This window comes from Colobus angolensis, unplaced genomic scaffold, assembly GCF_000951035.1.
Source record: "Colobus angolensis palliatus isolate OR3802 unplaced genomic scaffold, Cang.pa_1.0 Scaffold34, whole genome shotgun sequence".
NCBI lineage: Eukaryota > Metazoa > Chordata > Mammalia > Primates > Cercopithecidae > Colobus > Colobus angolensis.
This window is the reverse complement of record NW_012116710.1, coordinates 1849207-1873447: the sequence shown is the minus strand read 5'-3', so window position 1 is coordinate 1873447 and position 24241 is coordinate 1849207. Positions and strand designations below refer to the sequence as shown.

General features: G+C 45.6%; 1 protein-coding gene across 1 annotated transcript in view; it reads right to left on the bottom strand.

Moving 5' to 3' along the window:
* The window catches only part of SLC6A11 (solute carrier family 6 (neurotransmitter transporter), member 11), a 128252-nt gene that overhangs the window by 97515 nt on the left and 6496 nt on the right, over positions 1 to 24241 (bottom strand). Inside the window, exons 4-7 of the mRNA XM_011952508.1 lie at positions 24105 to 24240; positions 21007 to 21141; positions 20754 to 20894; positions 17224 to 17314 (exon numbers count right to left, since the gene is read on the bottom strand). Coding sequence (XP_011807898.1) covers positions 17224 to 17314; positions 20754 to 20894; positions 21007 to 21141; positions 24105 to 24240 — 503 coding nt within the window. The remainder of the gene's footprint in view (positions 1 to 17223; positions 17315 to 20753; positions 20895 to 21006; positions 21142 to 24104; position 24241) is intronic.

The window sequence follows — 24241 nt, the reverse complement described above, 5'->3', positions numbered from 1 at the left end:
TTGGGTTGGGTGAGAAGTAGGGTGAGGAGGCAGCCACATGGGGAGCAGGGGCTAGACTGTGAGCCTTGCTGAGGGGCCGGGGCTTCTTCCTGTGGGTGACAGAAGCCTAGGGAAGTGTTCAACAGTGGTGAGACCACATCAGAAGTGCTTTTAGAACACTGTGGCTGCCATGGGAAGAATGAACGGTCAGGGTGGGGCAGAGGAGTTTGTCTCCGTTTGAGCAAGCAATAGGGAAGGGAATAGTCTTAGAGAGGAATGGGTGGCTGGAGAGCAGCAGAAGAACAAGGTGACTGCCTGGGGCAGCCAGCGGCAGGAAACAGCCAGGGCTAGGCTGACACCAGGTTCACGCCACAGCTCCTTGGATGGGTAGGGTGGGTCTTTAGGCTGAGCAGGAGTGAAGTGGTGCTTGGAACAGAGGAAGAGATGATGGCCAATCATTCTTTTAGATAAGATGATGTGGAGCTGTTGGCAAGACACTCAGGTTGCTGCAATGCCCAGAGGCTACTGGGTCTCTGAATGCCACCCAGAAATGACATGCAGACAGGGAATTCATACCTGAGCCCTCAGCCTTCAGAGTATCCCGGGAGACCTGGAGAAGGGGGAAGATAGGGCCTACAACCAAGTCCCTAGAACCCCAACATCTTAAGGCAGCAAAAGGAAGGGAGTAGCCCTTGGAGAAGCAGGGAAGGAGTGGGCAGAAAGTCAGGGGAGCAACCCAAGGAGGGGGTATCCTCAAGGCAGAGGAAGGGGCATCTCCAGCAGGCAAGTAGCCGACCTGCAAATGCTGCAGGCCAGCCTGGTGAGAGGGCAATGCTTGTGGGACTTGGGACCAGGAGTGGGGAGGCCCAGAGAGCCACTGTTTGATTTTAGAGTAGACTGGGTCAGGGGCAGATGAGAGGTGAGACCCTGAGCCACGTGGCTCCTTCAGGAAGTTTGGCTCCGATGAGTTAGGGAGAGGTGGCAGCAGCTAAAGGGGCCACAGGGTACAAGGGTTGTTTGATCCACATTTGTTTTGCTTTCAGGTTGGTGTAACTGGGCTAGTTCACCAGAAAGATATGGAAGGAGGGAGAAATTTCAGAAACAGGAGGGAACAGGGGATAAGAGAGGAGGAGAAGAAGTGAAGGCCCTTACGATGGTGGAAGGGAGAGAATCCATAGGTGGAGGTGTTAGGCCAGCCAGGCATGGAGATGTCCTTTCTACTCAACAAGAGGGAAGGAGTGGGGGAAACTAAGAGGGTGGCTCAAAAGCAAACTACATCCTTCCTTATTAAGAGACTTGGAGGAAGGAGCGGAACTGGGAGGAGATGGCAGTGGTGAGTACTGTGCTCAGCACCACCTGACACCCTCCCCCATCTCGCTTCATTCAGTCCTCAGGGCAACACCACTGCCGGGGCATGATTATATCCATTTCACGGATGAGGAAGCTCAGGGAGGTGAAGCAACTTGCCCAAATTGAGACTTTTTTTTTTTTTTTTTTTGAGACAGAGTCTCACTCTATAGCCCAGGCTGGAGTGCAGTGGTGCAATCTTGGCTCGCTGTAACGTCCACCACCCGGATTGAAGTGATTCTCCTGCCTCAGCCTCCTGAGCAGCTAGGACTACAGGTGCCTGCCACCATGCCTGGCTAATTTTTGTATTTTTAATAAAGACAGGATTTCACCATATTGGCCAGGCTTGTCTTGAACTCCTGACCTCAAGTGATCCACCTATCCTGGCTTCCCAAAGTACTGGGATTACAAGTGTGAGCCAACCACACCCTGCCCCAGATTGAGAGTTGAAACCAAGTTCTTCTGATGCCAACACTCCCCACTGCTACACCAGAAAGTGAGCCCAAGGTTGAGAGGGTGTCTCTCACTCAGGCCTTCTCCTGTGCCTGATGGTCAAAGGACAGTGGCTGGAATCCCATGTCTGTTCCCTCTGGGCAGCTCACATACACACAGCTGCTGAGTCTGGAGAGAAGGAAACAGCCTCCCACCTGAAGCTTCTGGCTCCCAGCACAAGGGCTGGTTTGCCCAGAGAGCAGAGCTGGAGCAGAACTCCCTCCAGCCTGGCGCCCAGGAGGGCCACGTGGGAACAGCTCCCAGCCCAGCCTGGGGTGGCCTCATCTTCATGTCGTGCACGGAGCCAGCAAACAGATCACCTTTCTTTAACCTGCCACTGAGGAAAGTGCTGCCAGGGCCCTGGAGACCGCCCTAAAAGCTGGCGCTGAGGGGCTGAGCTATAAATAGCCCTGCTGGTCTCCCAAAGCAACAAACACACAAACCAAAAAAGGCCCATCACCAAAACAAATGTGCTTTCCTGGCCCCCGCCAGGGAGCTGGCCGCTGCCTTGGGGAGTCTGCTCTTACTTCTCCAGGAAGAAAGAAGTACAGTCCTCTGCACTCTCCACATTTACGGGGGACTCTGACAGAGTCCACAGCAGGGGCCCCTAAACCAAGCCAGGGACTCAGCCATGCCTCCTCTGCAGGAATTTCAGGCCTCTGCATCACACACTCATTCAGTCCACGCTACAGTGATGAATAAGCAGGCTGTTCCACCTTAGGGAACTTACTGTCTAGGGGTATAAAGGTATCAACAAGGATAGTTACAGCTTGCATTTCGCACCTGCTCACCATGCCGTTTGTAAAATCTGATCTGACCTTCTCTGCATCTTCTCAGGTGAGGACAGCTATTATTCCCACTCTACAGATAAGGAAAGTGTGGCTCAGGCAGGTGACATGCCCAGAAAGTGGGGACAGATTTGAAGCCATATCGGTTCAATGTCAGAGGCAGAGCTCAGAATCACTGCCCTGTCTTGGGAAAGATGGGGAATTGTGTGATTATGGGTGTCAGTGGAGCCAGGACCCTGGGGAGCCAGGGAGTGCAATCAGGGACTGACATATGCCTAAGGGGTCTGGAGCTACCTCTCTAATTCCCTCTGTCCCTGCAAAATCCTACTCTTTGTCCACACATCAGACTCCATCAGTCCCCAAACATCCTGCACTTCCTCACATTGCAGCATTCACTCCCGTGATTCCCTCAGCTGGGAACATCCTTCCCAGTTCTCCCCAGCTATCTATATTCTAACCATCCTTCAAGCACCAGCTCAAATAACACTAAGCCTCACAAGCGCTTCCTTGGTCCCCACCCCAACCTCAGGACCAGCCCCTTCGGCCATTCACGCTAAGCAAATGAGCACCTCACCGTGTACCAGGGACTTCTAGGCCAGAGCTCAGCAAGCTTTTCTGTAAAGGGCAAGGCACACAGTCTCTGTCCCAACTATTCTCTATCCCTGCAGGGTGAAAGCAACCACAGGTCATTTGTAAATGAATGGGTGTGGCTTTCTTCCAATAAAACTTTATTTACAAAAACAGGCAGCAGCTGGGATTTGGCCCGTAGTTTGCTGACCCCTGTCCTAGGCTAATGCTTCCCAAAGAACACTAATCCTCCAATGTCCTGAGTTCCCAGGTCACGCTGGGCTCTCATTTGAGAAAATACTGCACACTAGAGTTCCTTAGAGATGTTCATTGCTTAGTAGAATATTAAAGGCTCTGAGAAGTCCTGAAACAACATTTGTATAGCTTTATCTAATTCAATGTTTCTCAAATTTATTGAGAAGTGTTCCTCATTGAAATGGAAATTAAAACCACAAGAAATACCACTTCACACCTACTAGGATAGCTATAATCAAAAAGTCAGACAACAACAAATGTTGATGAAGATGTGGAGAAATGGAATCCTGATATATTACTGGTGGGAATGCAAAATAGTTCAGCCACTTTGGAAAGCAGTTTGGCACTTTCTTAAAATGTTAAACACAAAACCCAGCAATTTCACTCCTGGATATAAGCCCAAGAGAATAAACATATGTTCAAATAAAAATTTGTACACAAATGTTCATGGCAGCATTTTTCATAATAGCCCAAGGTAGAAACAACCCAAATGTTCATCAGCTGATGAGTGGATACACAAAATATGGTCTATCCATGCAACAGTATTTTATATAGCTACAAAAAGGAACGAAGTACTGATTCATGCTACAACATAGATAAACCTTGAAAGTGTTATGCTACACGAAAGAAACCAATCACAAAAGACCTTCAGTTGTATGGTTCCATTTATATGCAATGTCTGAAGAAGGCAAACTCACAGAGATAAAAAAAAAAAATAGCTGAGTGTTGCTTGGAAGTGGAAATGGAGATTAATGGTGAATAGGCAGAGAGCTCTTACTCAGGGGATAGAAACATTCTAAACTTGTATTGTGGTGAGGGCTTCACACTTGGTAAATTTACTCAAAACTGTACACTTAAGAGGAGTGCATTTTATGGCATGTAAACTACAATAAATTTTCTAAAAAGTTAAGAAGGAAGGGCTCCCCTCTCCCATCCCTGTTTCTGCTTTTCCAAAGCAATACCTCCTAACATCCTGGAGAACACACACTTGGGAAGGCGTGTCAGGCGCTTTCGTGTTATCTTGCACACCCATTGTTCAGAGGAAACTCAGGCTCCACAGAAATAGTTACCTTGTCCAAGATCACAAAACCGGTAAGTAGCAGAGCCTGGTCTTGAACCTGTCCCTTGATCCCAAGTTTAATGCCTGTGCTGCCCCTCTGTGGCTGGAGGGTGAGACTGAGGGCAGCAGGAGGGAGTGCAGGGAAGAGAGTGAATCTAGAAGTGGGGACTTTCCAGAGGAGCAGGAACCCAGGGAAATGCCTCAAAACTTAGGCCTCACAGGGAGAAGTGAACAGAAGTCCTGAAGGTCAGGAGGCAGAGTGCATAAGGGGAAGGTGAGAGACGGAGGAGCTGCTGCAGCTGTGAGGAATCCACCACGGGTTATAACGCAGCCATTCTCACTTGCAGAACGTGGATCCCACGTGGCAGGAAGGGCCTCCCCCACCCCAAGGCTGGGGTCCGGGTCCACAGATTCCTGCCTGTTATTCCTCCTCCCAGGACTCAAGCAGCTCAAAAATGCCGCCGAGGTCACGGCTGCCCCACAGGTTCCCCACGCGTGCCCAAGGGGAAGCAAATCTGCATTCAGGAGCAGCCAGAAGCTCAGATAAAGCTGGCCCACCTGTGCCCTGGCCCCTCCGAAGTGGTCTGCATTAAGGATTGCAAGAAGCCACTGTGTGCCCTGGATGGGTGGTGGCCAGGATAGGCATGACAGCATCAGGAGCAGCCCTGCACAAGGAGGTCAGAGCGGGGAGTGGATGTCTGGTCCCAGTCTGGGTGCATCCCACTAGGAGGCCACAGGTGGTCACCTGTTTTTGGAATGTCACTTCATCCACCTCAGCTGTAAAATGAAAGTGAGGATGGGAGGTCTGTGGAAGGGGACTGGATTGCGAGGAGTTACCGCTGACCAGCAATGTCATACTGTCCACAGCTCACTTCATGCCAACTGCACTTTTAAGTGCTGTCTATTTACACCCATTCTACAGAGGAGGAAACTTGAGCTTCGGCATTACCTGCTCAGGGTCCCAATTCCTAAATGAAAAGGTCACACTGCCCCAGCTCTGGTGCTTCTCCCCCCTCCTGCATGTCTTCCATCTGCCCCTTAGTGAGAAGAGTGCAAAGCACAAGCAAGGGATGTGTGTGTTTGGGTGCGCATGTGTGGCCCTGGAGAGTTTTATATACTTCCTCATTGTTTTATTAAAAACAACCTAGTCGAGTTATTCTGCTCCTGACCCTGAATCAAATCATTCACTCATCAGTGCCTTGTGCCGCTGGCTGGAGGGCCACATGTCACACACTAGAGGCCAGCATCAGTTGACAACTCATCACCACAGCAGGTTAGAGTCAGGACGGGTCCTGACTCTAAAGCCACTTCCTAAAGAAACCCTCTGAAACCCAGGAAATACCCAATCCACAGGGCTTACATTGTTGCTGCTGGATGCTGAAGGCTTCTGTGAAGCCATTCCTCATGAGTTTCTTCCTTCGTCCCTTCCTGCCTTTTCCTATCAAATATATGCCCCATCTGCTGAAAAACAAAAAACAAAAAACAAAAAAAACAAAAAAAACCCACTTCTTTCCAGAGCCTGAGTCCATGGGGCTGCAGAGAGGCGGCATACAGCAGTCCAACTCTGCACCTGGGATAAAGCAGGCAGCTGACCATATTTCACACACAGGAAGAAGCCTGGAATGGTGGAGAGATGCAGGTGGCTGGGTTTCAGACCAGCTCGGGCTCTGGCTCACCATGAGAGGCATTTTGGTCAGGTCACTTAGTATCTCACGTCCTCAGAATCCCCCGTGTGAGACGAGAACTCAGATACTGATATCACATCATTTATAACGGGTGGATGGGTTAAATGAGGTCATGTGCTTAGAGGGCCCTGTGCAGGGCCAGGGTATACAGTAGGTGCTTAGTGACCAAATGTGACTTCCTTTTCTCTACTGCACCCACCAGGACGTAAAAAGAACCTCATACAAAACTCTTGCAGTTCAGTAAGTTGCTGCTTCCTGTTCTATACTGTAAGACATCTAGTGTGAAAAATACAAATACCCATCTGGCTAATTTTATACACAAATATGTTTACTGTAATGATCAAGAACTAATAATAACAGGCGACCACAGCTATTCAGTATTTATTAAGCCCAATTACTACTAGTAGTGCTATAACAACAATTATTCCCATTTTGCAGACAAAGACAGTGAATTGCAGAGAGATTTAAGCAACAAGTGGAAGCAGCAGGATTCAAATTCTTGCTTTCTGGTGCCAAAGCCCAGGTCTCTAGGTCCCCACACCACACCACAGCACAGTACTTTTAAATAGCGTTTCAACAACCGTGCATACAAGCAGAACCTGGATCCTCGCCTGAAGGGCTTTCAGTATAGTATTCGGATGGTGTCATCACTAGAAGCATTAATTGGTCCTTCTGAGGAGGTGTTCTGGGCAAGAGGCCATCCCTGGCATTGATGGTTTAAGGCAAATAGACCTTGGGTTCTCCCTCAGGCCTCCACCCCTTACACTTAATTGGCAGTGGGCCAGGCTTGGTGCCTCATGCCTGTAATCCCAGCACTTTGGGAGGCCAAGGTGGGTGGATTATCTGAGGTCAGGAGTTTGAGACCAGCCTGGCCAACATGGTGAAACCCCATCTCTACTAAAAATACAACCATAGCTAGGTGTGGTGGCGAGTGCCTGTAACCCCAGCTACGTGGGAGGTTGAGGTGGGAAAATTGGTTGAACCCAGGAGGCGGAGGTTGCAGTGAGCTGAGATCACACCATTGCACTCCAGGCTGGGCGACAAGAGCGAAACTCTGTCTCAAAAGAAAAAAAAAAAAAACTTAATTGGCAGTGGAGAAGTGCTTCTTGGTGCCTGGCAGATGGGGTCCTGGCTCTTGCTTCAGGGATGGCCACCAGGATGGGTCTGGCTGGGGACAAGGGAGTGGAATTGCAGACTTTGGCATGCCCCTCCCTACTTCAGCAGCTTGGAAACCTAAATCCTGTTGTATGCTGTATTTTCTTCTTTTACTTAAACCTACTTCCTACATTTTCTACAAAAAAGGACACAGATCACTTTTGCACTAAAGAAATCAAGTGTCCACTGGAAAACCTGCTTCTATGAAAGGGAACCAACGGAAGAGGAGAATTAAATTTCTGAACCTGGGAACTTGTATGCTTTGACAGGGCAAAAAGGAGAGTAAGAGGAGTGGTACCAAGAGTACAGGGAAATACAGGCAGGAGGAGACTCAATTGTGAACAGAGTTCTCTCTTAGGGGAAAGGGCTAGGGAAGACATATTTATAGGTTATATTTAATCTGACATACAAACGTATCCCATTTATATGTCTATTGTGTTTTCACTGCTTACAACAATAATCACCTTTTTTTTTTTGAGATGGAGTCTTGCTCTGTTGCCCAGGCTGGAGTGCAGTGGCGCGATCTCAGCCCACTGCAAGCTCCGCCTCCCGAGTTCATGCCATTCTCCTGCCTCAGCCTCCTGAGTAGCTGGGACTACAGATGCCCACTACCACCATGCTTGGCTAATATTTTGTATTTTTAGTAGAGACGGGGTTTCACCGTGTTAGCCAGGATGGTCTCGATCTCCTGACCTCGTGATCTGCCCGCCTTGGCCTCCCAAAGTGCTGGGATTACAGGCGTGAGCCACTGCGCCCGGCCAATAATCACCATTTTCAACATCAGTTAAATATTCAACAATTAGAATAAGAAGGTCACAACATCCTGTTAGGGCAACAAAGTGTTGATCTGGGTTTGCTTTGGTGAATTGGTGAATCTCCTGAGAGTACTGCATGTGGCCCAAGCTCCCACTCAGCACAAGTCTGGTATGTGTCCACAGTGGGACCTCTTCCTGTTCCCCCGAACCCTAACCAAGGATCCCCAGCGCCTCCCTGGTGGGGAGGAGTAACAACGGCCCTCTCCTTGAGAGAAGAGATCCTCTGTGGGGCAGCTGGTTGGTGGGTTTGGGGCACCAGGGCTGCTTGGGGTCACTAGGAGCCAAGAAGCTGGTCTTGGGTTCTGGGAAATCCCTCAGCGTTTCCAAAATTATGTTTAGTTAATGGTAAAATTGAAATTTTTTTTCTTCTGCCTGCATTACAGGCATTAGTTCATTTAAAAAATTAAATGAACTAATATCAAGACAAATGGTAACTAAACAAAGAAATACGTAAAGACTAACAAGGTAGAAGCTTCTACTAGCTTCTTCTCAACATCTGCCTACAAACTCCCCTTTGTGTTAAAATCTTCCATTCACTGGAAGGAAACAGTAAATGATGAAGCATTCAGAAAGCAAGCTTCATTTTACTTTCCAGGGCTAGATATCTCTGTGGGCCTATAGGCACATATAGGAGAAAGAACGAACTACTAGTTTCTTCACCATGTCTGCCTACAAATTACTGTAAATGGGATTTGTTACACAAACAGGAGGGTTCACTATGATAAATAACAGCTTATTCACTAACCCTGTGGCTCCTATTTTTTAAATTATGAAATCATGTTCCTAGTTTTGTTTCTAATTTAAATAATACAAAAAAGTACAAAGCAAAAAGTAAGCCTCTCTCTATAACCTCACTTGCCCCCGAGTCCCACTCCTGGGTAATCTGTTAATAGTTTCTTATGTATACTTCCAGACATGGTTTATGGTTATAAAGGCATATATAACACATGTATTACATACGATATCATATACAACATTTTACAACTCACCTTTTTCACTTACTGTTAGCTTCTCTGTGTCAACACATTTTCTGCCTAATTCTTTTTTAGCAGTTGTATAATTTATCTAATTGGCATCATATTTAAGAACATTTTACATGTCCTTTTTAACTATCATATGCAGTGCTGCTGAGGACATGCTCAGGTTCTATGTAACTGGTGAGGTCATATCGTGAATAAACTTTCAGAAGCAGGATTTGGGGACAAAACTTATGTGCAGCCCCAGTGCTGCAGGTTATTGCTAAATTGGCTTCTGTTGCTGTTGTTTAGAAAAAAAAAATGGGGCCTTGAGAGTTCAGGCAGATTAAGAGCTGCCCATCTGCCTGCATCAGAACAAGTTCACTGAGGACGCATGAGGTTAGAAGACCTCACAGCAAGTGGGAGGCTGTGGAGGAATTAATACATCAGAGAGACCGTTCTCTTACTCCCTTCAGTGTATTCTATGGACAAGCATGGCAAGACTGCTTCTACCCTGTCTTTCCCAACAGTGCAGGGCACCACCACCCAGCTTCCACCTCCGCAGGAAGGAGCCTTAGGTTCCTGCACCTGGACCACATCCATGGCCTCCACCTGCAGCCTGGGGAGGCTGCCTTATCCTCAGGCCTGATTACACAACTCTAGGAATAGAACATTTGCAGGTATCCCACAGAATCACTGCAAACCCTGTAGAAGTATACAGAGGCCCTTCATGCTCTTCTCCAGGCTCTTTGACTGTCTTGCCATTCCCCAAACAGCCTCCCACTATGGGGTCACCACCCCCGCTGCTCCCTCGGTCCTGTAGCTCCTGGGACCTCCACACGGCTTGCTCCCTCACTTCTCTCAGTTCCCTGACTGACATGCCACCTCCTCAGAGAAGCCCTCGCTGACCCTCGGACACTTTCTGCCCCCTAACCCTGTTGACTTTTTCTTCAGGAAACTGATCTCAGCTTAATCCAATATTTTCTGCTTATTTGGTTGTTGGTGCTCTCAGATCCGTAAGGATGAGTTTTTGTTTTGTTCATGTTGCATTCCAGAACCTGCAATGAGACCTGACATATAGTAGGTGCTCAATAAAGACCTGTAAGTGCAGAGATGCTCTGGCCCCTGCCTGCTCTTCAGTAAAGTCTACCCTTAGCCCCTAGGATCTAAATGCAGTAGCATTGTGGGTAAAATCCATAAGCTGCAACACACAACTTCAGGTCTCTGTGCTCTTGCTTTTTTTATTCTCTCCACCTGGTATGTCACTTACTCACTCCATAGTCAACCACATGAACTTCTATTCATCCTGCAAAACCCAGCTAAAGTATCACCAACTCCATGTAGCCTTCCCCAAAGTCCAGGTATCCAGGTTTCCCCAGCCTCGCTCTGCAAGCCTCCTACAGATATATGTTACCTAGTAATTCAAAAGCTCTTTTTTTTTTTTCCTACTTCCCAGCTTCCCCTGCCGGGCTATGTGCTTCTTCAGGGAGAGCCAGTGTCCTCCTCATCTTTCTGGCTACTTATAAGATGTCCAGCACCCAGTATGTACTTAGAAAAATGCCAAAAGAACAATTAAGTGAAGAAAAAATGCACTAAGAAAGCTCACCATGCCTACTGTGAGGGGAAAACAAGGCCTTGCTTGATGAGCCTTCTCTAAAGAATCTTAAAAAGAATCCACATAGACTTGCAGAGATCTGGATAAAGTCTCCTGTGTAAAAACAGCTACTATTTATTAGCACTTACCACATGCTAGGAGTTTTGTAAGCATCATCTCATTCCATGCTCTTGACAGCGGGGTGGGTACGTTTACCATATGTCATCCCGTTTTCAGAGGAGCAGACAGAGGCTCTACAGGTTAATCAGGGTCACACACTTGACAGGTGGAAGGGGCAGCTGCTTAAACTGGGCTCTAGAACTTGCCGCTAAAATTTACACTTTAGCTATGGGGTGATGTGTTGGCGGTATGGTGGGGCCAGGTAATCCAAACTAGCAGAACAGGATGTTGCTACACAGCATGCAGTGCTGACCTAGGAAAGGGTCCGAAGGGCACTTCTGATGCTGAATCAGGAGGCAGGAAGGCTACTGTAGGCAAACAGACCAACTGTGCACAGGCCTTTGCAGCTTGGGCCCAACCATGACTCTGTACCTGTAGAGATGGGGCTGGAAGGGACCCTGTGCCTCCAGTAGCCAGAACTAACACAGGCACCCCACTTATGACCCATCAAAGTTCTCAGAATGTGTTATCTCATTTAATCTTCACAGTAGCCCGGAGAGGTTGGTAAGGCAAGGAACAGAGTTAACCCCATTTCACATGTGGGAGAACCAATTGCAAAAAATCGACTTACATATTAAAACCTTTCCAAAGAGCTTAAGATGGGCTGGGCTTCCTACAGGAGAAGTCTCATTCATTCAATCTTCATTTCAGCCTTGCAGGTGGGTGTTCAGGTAGGTGTTATCATCATTTCTGATTTACAGATGTGGACACTGAGCTCCAAGGGGGTAAGAAATATTCATTCATTCACTCTTCCATTCATTCATTTCAACAAATATTTATTGAGCACCTAGAATGTGCTGGCAAGACAATCATGAACAAAACAGATATCGTCCTTGCCAGCATGGAACTTAAATTCTGATGGAGAAAGACAGAATAATCAAATAAATATACAAGGATTTCAGATAATATAAGAACTATTAAGAAAGAGTGACAGGGCATTAAGAAAGAGTGATGGGGTTGAGAGGGACTGGGATGCGGATTCCATGGGCATGGTCAAGGAGGGCTCCCCATATGACATTGACATTTGAATTAAGACTCAATGGTAAGAAGGAGCCAGACACACAGGATCTGGTGAGAAATCTTCTAGCAAAAGGAATAGCAAAAGCCAAGAGACTGACCCTGGGACAAGGCCCATATATCTGAATATACAGAAAGAAGGACAGAAAGAAGGCCAGTGTGGAGGAGAGTAATGTGTAGAGGGGAAGACAGGCCTGGGAAAGAGGCAGGGAGTCACCCCAGTCCCACAGAAAGAACCAACCTTCACTCTAGTTCCTCTGATCCCAAATCTCATGTCCAAAGAATATCAATTAAAACATCCACGTGACTCAAAAATAAACACTAAAAACAAAACTCCTCCAGTGAAGATAAACCAGAAAAATAAGGCCTCATCCTTCTGAATAAATAGAACTGAATACCCTTAGAGCTTAATTTGGGCCCAGCACACAATATGTGCTCAACATGTGCTTGCTGAATGGACGCTGCGCAAAAACAATTTTGGTTGTATACATAGCAAGAATGGAGTTGCTCCCCAAACCCTGGACTAACAGGACTTGGAGGCTTGAGAAAGGGAAGTGAAGATGAATCAATGTCCATCTGATGCCACAGTATTGGTTATGCACTAAATAGCATTCAATCCCACCAGAGGGTACAGGCTCAAAATTTAGAACTGCAGACACATTTAGATAAATGCACGGATGCCAGATGCATAATGGGTTACTAAGGGAAACGAGGGTGGCTTAATTTTGAAGCCTGACATTAGGAAGACAAGCAGCCCTGGCCCTGTAGGACCCCCCATAAGAGTCAGAATCCAGGACTGATCTAGGGCCTGAGCTTCTCTTGTGGACTAAGCCAGCAAATTTAATTACATCTGAAAAGGGAATTGACACTTCAAGATGGGGGGTGGGCAGGCCAGGTGCCCATGGCCAAGGCAAAGCCATGGCCAGATGCAGGCAGAGAAGTAGTGCCCTGTAAATGATTTTAAGGTAATCTGTGGGCTTGTCTCACCTCTGCTTCCAGAGACTAGAACCTCATCTTCCATCTTTGCTTCCCCTAAATAAGACACTGTGTCTTTCTTATGTGTATCGGGAGCTCAGATGTTTGTCAAATGAATGAACTATAACAGCAGACAGCCTAGGCAGTCTACTTTGAGCAATGTGGCCCTCACTGAAGTCCCTGGAGTTGGAGGCAGTATGAAAAGGACAACGGGATCCCATGAAACCAGACACACAAGGAAACAACAAAGAGAGATGAAGAAATGTTTTTGAGGAAGCTTGATCCAATACTTGAACAGTGCTGTCACACAGAAAAGGAATTAGGTATGCTATATCAAAGCCCCAGACATCAACTTTTGGCTGAATTTAAGGAAGAACTTATTCCTAGCAAAATGTTTCCCAGACTGCACTTAGCAGAATGCGAGCATTCAGGGGGTGGAGTACACTGGGGCAGGGTCAGAGAGAGGGAAGGGATTCTAATTTAGTCCATAGGAAAATAAGTTTGGGAATTTGGGTTCAGCAAAGGCAAATGGATATTCTCACTGAAGGACATAGCTTTCACCCCTTCTCAAACTTAGGTGGCTCAAAAGCTTTTCATAGGATGATATGAACATCTCACCCAATCTCTATATTCCAATCTCAGCTCAGGGGTAAAGAAGAATTAGAGGTGTCTGACAAAAGCATAATTGTATGAAGGGGTGTGTGTCCCACTAGTAGTTGAGTACTTTCAGGATACAGGATTCAACACTGCATGGATGATACAGACAGAGATGCAATCTGAATAGGAAACTAGAACCATGGGTTCATTTTCCCATGAACTTTCATCTTGAGTAACCAAGTAGCTGGCAGGATGGTCCATACTGATGCAGATGCAGACAAACTGCCCTTGCCTGCCCTTGGTGTCCAAATAAATGGATAATATGGATATTGCAAAGGGGTCCTGGAATTAATCAATGCTGTTGGGTGAGAGGTCTAATGACAGCATGTGTTCTTGCCAGAGCCCACTTTGACTCTTCTCATATAGTATTTTCTAAGACATATTGCCTGCCTGTCTGCCTTCCTCATCCATCCATCTAGTCTATAAATATTCACAGAGGGCCTTCCATAGCCTGGCAATGATGAGTAAAACCAGACAAGGTGCCGCTTCATGACTGCCTATTGGGGAATACAGACAACGAACAAATACATTATACAAATAATGATTTAATTAAGGTTTTCCATATATGTTACAAAGGAAATGAATGGTGCAAAAACAACAGTAACTAACACAGAGACCTTGTCCAGTCTGGAGTTTCAGGGTGAATTCTCTAAAGGAGCACAGAAACTGTTCTGCAGACCCCCAAATGTGCAGGTCCCATACAAGTCTCTGACATTGTTCCAGGAAACCTCAGCCCAATGAGATTGGGAAAGACCACAAAGGCCCACCCAGCACAGAAGTCTCCCTTCAAGCACAAATCTAATGGATTTGAGACTATGATTCAGTAGGCCTGGGGTAGGTAACCAGGTGATTAAAATACTGCTACTCTGTAGACCACATTTAAGTAGCACTACTCTATAAAGCACTTTAAAAGATGTAAACAAATGGAGAACTAGCTATACCATGTCCATAGACAGAGAGGCTGGATCATAAAGATGTCAAATTTTCTCAAATTAACCCATGAGTTCAATAGACTTTTAATCAAAACTCTCACAGAGTTATTTTTTTAAATTGCTGTTCTTGTTTAATTCAACAAACTGATTCTGACATTCATTTAGAAGACTAAAACAATTTTGGAAAAGAACAAGTGAGAGACTTGCCTTACAGGCTCAAGGCTTACAAAAAAACTATAGGTATGGTATGGGCACAGAGACAAAGAGACCAATGGAACAGAACAGACAGCCCAAACACAGACTTGTGCTTAAAGGAAATTATGTGTAGAAGATGGCACTACAAATCAGAAAAGAATGAATGATCAGTAACTCCTGCTGGGAAAATAGGTTATTTATACATTAAAACCTGGATTTCTACCTAAAACAACATTAAAAACATAAAATTCCAGATGAATTATACTCCTAAATGTGGGGAAAAAAAACCCCAAAAAACTGTAAAACTCTTAGAAGAAAATACGGAAAATTTTTTCAACTTTGGGGTAGGGAAATATATCTTAAATAAGACACCAACTGTGCAAACCCAGAAGAAAAATTGACAAATTCGACTTCAATAAAATGGAAACTTCTGTATACCGTAAATAAGAAAGAAAAGCCACACACTGGGAAAAGATAATATCTAGAATGTATCAATAATTTCTATCTGTAAGAAAAGACAAACAATCCAAATAGAAAATAATATAAACCTGAAGTTCACAGGTACAGAAATCAAATAGCAAAAAACAGACAACAAAAGAAAACATGAAAGGGTGCTTAACTTCACAAGTAATCACAGGAATGTGAATTAAGATACCATTTAATGCCCATTACACTGGCAAAACAAAAACTGACAGACCAAGTGCTGTCCAAAATGTGAAGCTATAGAAATTCTCACAAACTCTTGTTTGGAGTATAAATTAGATTTATTTTTTATTTTTATTTATTTATTTTTTTTGAGACAGAGTCTCGCTCTGTCGCCCAGGCTAGAGTGCAGTGGCATGATCTCAGCTCACTGCAGCCTTCGCCTTCCACGTTCAAGCAATTCTCCTGCCTCATCCTCCTGAGTAGATGGGATTACAGGCATGAACCACCACACCCAGCTAATTTTTGTATTTTTAGTAAAGACAGGGTTTCACCATGTTGGCCAGGCTGGCCTCAAACTCCTGACCTCAGGTGATCTGCCCACCTAGGCCTCCCAAAGTGCTGGGATTACAGGTATGAGCCTCCATGCCTGGCCTAGATTAATTTCTTTCGAAAGCAATTTTACATTACATGATAAAACTGACAACGCAGGTATGCCAAACCCAGCAATTCCACTCAAGGAAGAACAGACTAGACATTTTTACTCAGTTGTTAATAATAGTGACAAATGGGCAATAGTCTAAATGCCCATCAGAGGACCTGGATAAATACAATATAGGCCATTCATACAATGAAATACTGTGGTAGGAAAATGAAAGAACCAAAGCTACATGTGCCAATATGGATACATCTAAGAACCAATATTGAGAAAAGAAATAAAGTTGTTATAGAAAATGTAAGTAATGGATACTAGTAACATAAAATTTGAAAAATATGCAAGAAAGACCTAGGTGCTATTTGGGATATATATATGCCAGTATAAAGATGTATATGAGAGAGGTAAATCTAAATTCAGCATAATGACCTCTAGAGAGGGCAGGAGATGAATGGTATCTGGGAAAAGAATAAAAATCACTCATAAATCACTGCCCCACCACACACACATACACTACTATTAATTATCATCAGAGTAATGGAGGCTTCTTCAATGAAGCCAGGCCTTTTTAGATTGCAAAGCTTCAGAAAGCATTTAGTCCAGCCTTTGACTCACACAGGAAACTTCTCTCCAATATCTGGGGCAAGGGAGCCTTCTAGCTTTATAACAAACTTGCAAGTCAGGGCCACTGCGTATGGTTATACAGGTCGGGCACCACACAATTCTGGAATGTATATTTCATAATGTAAATTATGACCCCTTGGGTTGTTCAGTGTGCAGTGTACACAACCACGCTCGGCAGACCTGTGAGGGTCACAGATCCTTTGGAACTCTGATAAAACTAGGCCAATTTCTGGGAAAATACCCATCCACACAAGTACTACTTACAATTTCAGTGGATTCAGACACACCCCCAACAATGATTGGCAACCCTATACTGGTCAACTTCCAGGGACAGGTGCTCACAACCTTCTGAAGTACTTCCAGACAATGCGATGCTGTAAGACCAAGCTCTTCCCTATGCACATTTAAAACCTCCTTCTTTATAATCTCTATCCATTAAAGTTGATCTCCTTCCTTTCCATATGACAATTCAGCTACTGAAAGAAAGCTAACCCATCCCCCCTAGAGATTTATGCTTTCCAGGCTAAATACACTCTTGACTTAGCTTATTGCAAATAGGCTGCATCTCTTCTTTTGCTCAAAATGAATTTTTAAACTGTCTATCCTTTCACTAAGCACTTCCTGCCCTAATAAGCAACTATGTACGCTGACATGTTATCAAAGAACAAGAAAACATTTCTCTCAGCTGCCCCTTTGGGAAACCTCTGAAGATGTGCACTCTTGCTTCCGAAGCCGTCGAATGCTCACAGAAGCCAGGAAGTACCAGGCTGGAAGAAGGATCAGGCTTTTTCCAGGAATACGGGCAAGACCAAGTGAGCAGAACCAGGACAGAGCCCCCACAGGCCAAGGGAGACAAGTTCTTCTCCACTTACTCCCAAAACTCCATGACGGGGGAGGTGGCATTCTGCAGAGACACATGGCTGTAGTTGCTCACATTCAGTTTCTGGAACTCCACACAATTCTCTACAGTGGAAACAGACAAGAAATAGAAGAAAATTAACCTCCATGAAAGCTGAATCCTGAAAAACATTCAGAGCTGATGTGCAACTAGGCATTTTCATGTAGCCGCTCCAAGTAAACATGCGTCAAAGGGCATTGGGGAAAATCAATCTTTTACAAACAGTTAAGAGGTCTGGACTGATTAGAACAGGAGGAAAAGTTTATGGGGAAGGGGACCTTCTCTCTCCATTCCCAACCAATAATCCCTACCAAACTGTCTCCTCTACCCTTGTTCCCAAACCTTCTTTTCTTTTTTCCACTTCCCTGCCTGAGGCCCATCAGTAGCATTTAGCTATCTGGCTGAAGGGCTGTAGTGGAATAGAAGGACTAAAGGAATGGATCATCCATGGTGACCTTGGGGCAGTAATGCAGCCGAGACTGTTTTACTTTATGTGAAAAGGGGCTAATGCCACAGCTGTCTCATCAAAATGTGATGATTGGAGGAAATGGTGTGAGCCAACATATGTCAAGAATCCCTGGTTTCTTCATCATTCCCTTACTCGAGCCAGTCAATCAGAAAGGATTTACTGAATGCCTCTTCTCATTTCATGAAATTTGATGTCCCAGGGAGATTTAATCTCAAGTAAAAGCAACCTAGTATTCATCCTTCAAGGCCCAGTGCCCCTGGGCCTTAACCCCTCCCTCCAGGAGAGCTTCCCCAACCTCCCTCCCCCGAAATCTAAGAAAGCAAGAATTCAAAGGCCCTCCAAGGAATCACCTGCTCCAACTCCCTTTATTTTGAGGAAGAAGAATCTAAGGTTCAGAAACAGTCAAGGGACCCCCGCCTATACCCTTTTCCTCCTATATAAAGTCACTGACCAGTTGTGGATAGAACTGAAATAAACTCCAGCCAGGGCTCCTTCTACTTTGCCATGGGTATTGCCCAGAAAAGTCCACCACCATGGGACCCATGTCCCTCTGTTTAGAGACACCTGGGGCACCAGACCATGAGCTCCCCGAGGGCAAGGCCTCCTGTATCCATTCACCTCAGAGGCCCCTGCACCCCGCACCATGGCCAGCACAGAGCAGGTGCCCGGTTGGCTTCACTCTTGCATGTCTTCCATCTCACATACGTATGAATGCTCCAAATCACATCTGTAATCTCTGCAGGCAGGAATCACCTCCTATATGTGATGTTTCACACATTGCAAGTGTTCACACACCTTTAGAGAAAGGGGATTGCAAACCATTTGAAGAAAGAGGTTTGCAGTCCACTGGGGAAAATCCAGATTGTCTGCCTGCTTGTTGATCCTCTTGGCAAGCGCTAACTATGTTCTGAAAGGAGGTGGTCTGTGGGTCCTCAGTCAGGCTTGAGAGGAGCCTGGAAACCTGAAATTATAAGCAAGATTTCTGAATGTGTCCTGTGCCTTTTTCTGGAGAGAGGAGACCTTGATTTTTATCGGATTCCCTAAAATAGGATTTCTCAATTCTTTTTTTCTTCCTAGATTAAAAAAAAATTTCTTGGACACCCAAATTGACCAGTTATTTTTATTAAAATATTTAACCACGTACAAATAAACAATGAGTTATGAAGTCTTTGTGATTGTAGTATTCATACAATTATAAAAGCCAAATTAAATGTATAAATTAAATACCAACCAAACTACAGAACCAACACAATTTAAAGTGATAACAGAAAATAGATGCATAGGATAATGCCATTTGGTAAAATTATATTGCTTTCCCAACAGAAAAATGACACGTAAGGAGCAGAATCTGTTGAGTTCAGGTGGTTTATTCCTCCGTGCACTATTTGAGATTTGATTACACCATTTTCCTCTGGTTACATACACTTCTGCAAAACCTTCATTTCTACGGTATGTTGCATTCTCAACTGGACTTCACTTAGTAATAATGCTCTATTTATGAATTAAATCTTTCTGGTCTTTTTCCCTTGGCCACCATCATTCTATTTGCCACGAATGCATCTTAAATTGTAAACATGCATAAAGTCAGCCACTGGAACCTCCTGACTGTCCTCAGTTATAAGGTGTTTGCTCAGACCATCCAGAACATGTGCATATTTTTAGAGTATCCTCAAAATAAGTACACACAATTAAATTATCCTAGAGGACTCACAGGCCTCCAAGAAAATGTCCTTGAATTTTAGTTTGATAAACATTTCTATGAGTTCCCTGGCCAAAGGAAGGTTAAAAACTAGGGCCCTAAAGAGAGAAACAGCAAAAGCTCCACAAAATGCAATAGCCAGGGGTTGGGGGAGTGGGGGAGTAGGGCAGAGTCAGGCATCGCATAGGGCTAGAAGCCACACTGCAGCATCTCTAGGTCTACCACCTGCGGTTCCTTCTACTGGTCACCAACATCCTACTCAATCTTACTGGATCTCAGCCCTCAGGATGGCAGGCCACTTCCAGACACAATCTAACATGGGTTATCACATGGATGGTGAACAGGCCAAAGTGTGTGTGCCAATTCCAGTCAAAAGGCAGCAGCTGTCTGGAGCACTATTGGAGAAGGGTTCTAAAGCCAAGACTAGACTGAGAAGGAAAGAGTGCTACAATTGATTAGCGATGTCTTCTGTGAGTATGGCCAGCTTAGATAGGGATTGGGCAGGGATATGCCTTCCTTGGACTATCAAACTCAATGCTAATAGGAGGATATGTGGAAAAACAAAGAATATATCAGGATCAAAAATAGTCTAAAAGATTATCCATTCCAGCAGGAGTGGGGTTGGGGGTTAAATTCAAATGTCAGCTGGGTTGGATTGATAAAGTAAATGAATAAAGTGAGCTGGGTGGGGTTTGTGGTAACTCAATGACAGATTTGTCATTGAAGGCAATAGCCACCTTTTGGCTGCAGCCACTGCTGTCAAGCAGGAAAGTGGGTCTGGTGTCACCTGATTGTTTAAGCTTTTAAGATAGGCTGGAAACCCGAATTTTTCAGGTGAAGTCTTCCAACATTTTAAATTTTGGCAACCAAATCCATTTTTTAAGTTTGCCATTCACTGATCTAAAGCCTGGTTGGCCTGTAGGTCCTCTATCTGCAGCCCTTGATCTGGTCTAATCCCAGTTTTACAAGGGAAAACTTGACACTAGAGGCAAGACTGGTATTGGAGCCCTAGTCCCCTAAGTCTAAGTCTAGTGCTCTTCCTCACACCCCCATGCTACCTCCAAAGGGTTCAGTCTCTGCATTTGACAGAAGACAGAACATCTCCATTCTCCTAACCATGCCAGTCTCTGGGCCAATGCTCAGCTCAGCCTTTAGGGCTGCAACTCACAGAACGTACCAGAACAGGTGCAGAGCTGACCCCTGTTTCAGCAAGACTACCCTAGAAAACTAGACTCTTGATGAGAGGCAGGGACCAGGACTGGCCTGGAGGGCACGAACAAACCCCAATCCCAGGTCACCCAGCAGGACCAGCAGAGAGACCTCCGTGGGGCCATACCTGTGTTCCACTCATGCCCACAGGTAGCCCAGGGTAGCTCAGTAGTGAAGCAGTTGCTCAGGTAAAAAATGGCCCATGCCAGGATGATGATGTAGTACACATTCAGATGGGCCTCAATCACCTGCGTTGCATAGCCAATGCCTGAAGGGACAAAAGAAAGGAAGCAACTTGAGTCTGTCTTTTCAAAACAATCTGCCTTTGCAGTTTACATTCCCTGTGCAAAATTTTATTTTCTCATTAACTCAACACATACCTTCAAATAAAGGGCAAACTTTCCTCCAACACGTAATGCCACCTTCACTTGTGAACTGCCCCAGAGCTGTCTCCAGGAAAAAAACAGGAATTCCACAGCAAATAAAAAACACCACGTAGGGAATCAGGAATGCCCCTGTAAAGATGCAAAGGAATGAGATGAAAACTGTCCCTGCCATTTCATACTTGGCACAAGAACTCTTTAATAAACACCTACTACAGGCCAGACATGATGTTCTTTGAACTTGAGTTCAAGTTCCCATTATGAGGACCAGAGTCAGAAAACAGGGCTAGGTTTATGTGAGTCCACCTCACATCTCCAAGCCTCAACTTCTCCATCTGTAAAATGGAGCTTCAGTTTTTAACATCTGCACTGCTTCCCTCATAGAATTGTAATGTAGCTAAGATGATAATGTAAAATAAATTGTTTCATTGGCTCATTAAGAAAAAAAAGTACATTTCATCCTCCAGCATGGGTCAAATTCATTCCTTCCCTGAATGTTGCACGATTTTTCATTTTAAAATGACCTCAACAGACCAGGTGAGGGGCACCCCTTCCTCTTACTTTGGAAGTGACCTGCAAACAATCTTTGTCATAAAGAGCATTCTCAGGGAATTATACAATGAACAATATCAGGCCTCAAAGAATTAAGTACCCCTACACATGAGGCCCAGGTGTGGTGTCAACTTGCAAGGAGTTTGCAAAAAGAATCTATCTAGCAAAGGCTGGCTTTGAATTGGTCCAGGAAGAGATCACCCTAAGCATTAATGTTCCTATCTTGAAACACAATACCTATTGCCTGGGTCTTTCTGTGAAACAAATTAAATAACTGAGGTGAGCATGAACTATTACACCCAGAATGGGGATTTTTCCAAATCCCTCATTCTGTCCCTCCTGTCTAATAACAAAGCATGGAAACACATGCTATTTGCTACCATCTGATCTCACAAATGAAGGCTTTAACTGAAAGTGCTTTTTGCTAAATGAAGTCTCCTTAACTGCAAGGATTAATAGCAACAATTTTGATCAATCCTGATAGCAGGACCATATCTATCAGCGTTTGAAAGTGTCTTAGCTTTTCTGGGCAAGCAACTAATTTAAAGTTTCATATTGGGAAATAAATACTTTAAACTATTGTTGGGATCTATAAGGAGGGCAGAATGGATGTTTTTTAAAAGGTAAACAGTTGAGAAGTAGATATCCCAACTACGTTAGAAAGCAAAAAGTGTGGAAAAGGAAATAAGAGGATCTGTTTACTGAATCTAAATCTAAGTGATTAAAATCAGCTGCAGCAGGTCCCCTAACATGCTGTTATTTACCTGTGAAACCTCTAGAATCTAACGTATAATGTGTGACACTTTCGGAAAGCCTTTTGACCTGTGTATTCACAAAGCTACTAATCCTTAGGATAATAAACTCAATCAAACCAGGAGATCTATGCATCTCTTGGAAACTCTTGGCAAGTTAGAAGAAAAAAAAAAAAAAACCGAAACAACAATGACTCATTTTAAAAACTTTACTCACTACAACCTTTTTTTTTAAGAAAATAAAAATCTGTGACAGAATTTGTAATTAACTCAGTTTACCCTGTTTTCTGCTTTTAGGAATGCTTTTTGTTTGGGCACAACATTTCCTGTACGGAAAAAAAGATGTTAAAACAATTTGTGCCTGGGGACTACCCTAGATTTCCACAGGTTTCCAAGTGGACGCAGTTTACAAACGCTGAATCTGCAAAGAGAGGCGGGATTTACAGCCGAGAGCACGGGGCACGTTGGGGGTCTCCAAGTCCACTCCCTCTCTCTCCCTTGCCAAGCCATCAACACCGGCGGCCACTTCATTACCAGTGCAGAGCAGGCTTGGAGCAGCCTGTGCCTTCAGGATGAATGTCCCCAAAGAAAGGGCCTGGGCCAAGCAGTACCCTTCTCGCTCTCCCGGCAGCTGCTCGCACAGGAAGTCCTGCTCTGCTCAGACAACGCGGTCCCTGCCAGCCAACTTCTGAGCCACCTTCGCTGGGGTTTGGGAATTTGCTGGAGGGGCAGGGGCACAGGAAAGAGAAGAGGGAATATACAGATACAGGCTCTTCCTTGGAGAAACTGTGCCACCGAAGGAGGTTTTATAAGATCCCTTGCCATGGACCCGCCCAGCTGTCCTGCTGATATGACAGGAGGGGGTCCTGAAGGCTGGAGCCCCTTCCCTGAGCTGGGAGAGTTATGGATTCGCTGCTGCATCTTTTGTCAAACTGACTTTGAGAGGGTGTCACTAGAAAGGACTCTCTCATCACCATCCTTTCCCTCTGCCCTTCTACATCTCTACGGCAGAGCATCAGCATTAAACCAGTGTTGCTGTTTGTCGTGGGTGACTCTCAGACCCGTAAAATAAACTATTCGTTGCCAATTCTTCCACCAGAGGGGCTCCAAATAGTGGCCCTAAAAATGGGCTTAAGAGTAGACGAAAGACTAGGCAGGAAACCATAGAGCAATGCCTCGCCTAAAAGTTCTCCCTGTGATGAGTCCAGTTCCAGTTTAAAACAAGGCCTTTGACATCAGAATCCCATCTTTATTTTTGGTCGAGTGAGACTTCTCTGACCCTCAGTGTCCTCATCTGCAAAATGGGTAGACCCCTGCCTACGAAAGTGACCGAGAGGATGAGATGAGATGATATAGGTCAAAGGTGCTCGGCACTTCAGTAAGCAGGCAAAAACTGAGACCACTTTGATCATCAGGAGTCCCTTCTCCACAGGCCTTTATCCCAGTTAGGAAAGCTGAGGCTCAAAGGGGCCAAGTGCCTGAAACACCAGGGCGCATACCCAAAGCAAGGGCTCCCTGGCCTCGGTCTGCATCTCACGCTGGGGACGGAACGCGGGCAAGTCCCCGCGCTGGCCGGTGGAACCCTCAGGTGCGAATTGGCACGTGCGCGTGCGCACTGGCACAGGTGGGCCGCGCTCCGGGGCGAGCTCACGCTCCAGGTGCCTGGAGTCGAGGTTCTCCGCTCGAGTTCCGCTCCACGCAGGCGCGGGAGGGGGTCCCGCGCTAGCCCCTGGTTCCCCGCCCCCACCAGGCGGGTGGCGCCACCTCCCCTTCTCCTCCCTATCACCTCACCTCCTCCGTTCTTGTAGCACAGGTAGGGGAAGCGCCACACGTTGCCCAGCCCAATGATCTCCCCGGCCACGCTCAGCACGAACTCCACCTTGTTGTTCCAGTGGCCGCGCTCGTGGACCGCCTTGTCACGCTTGTCG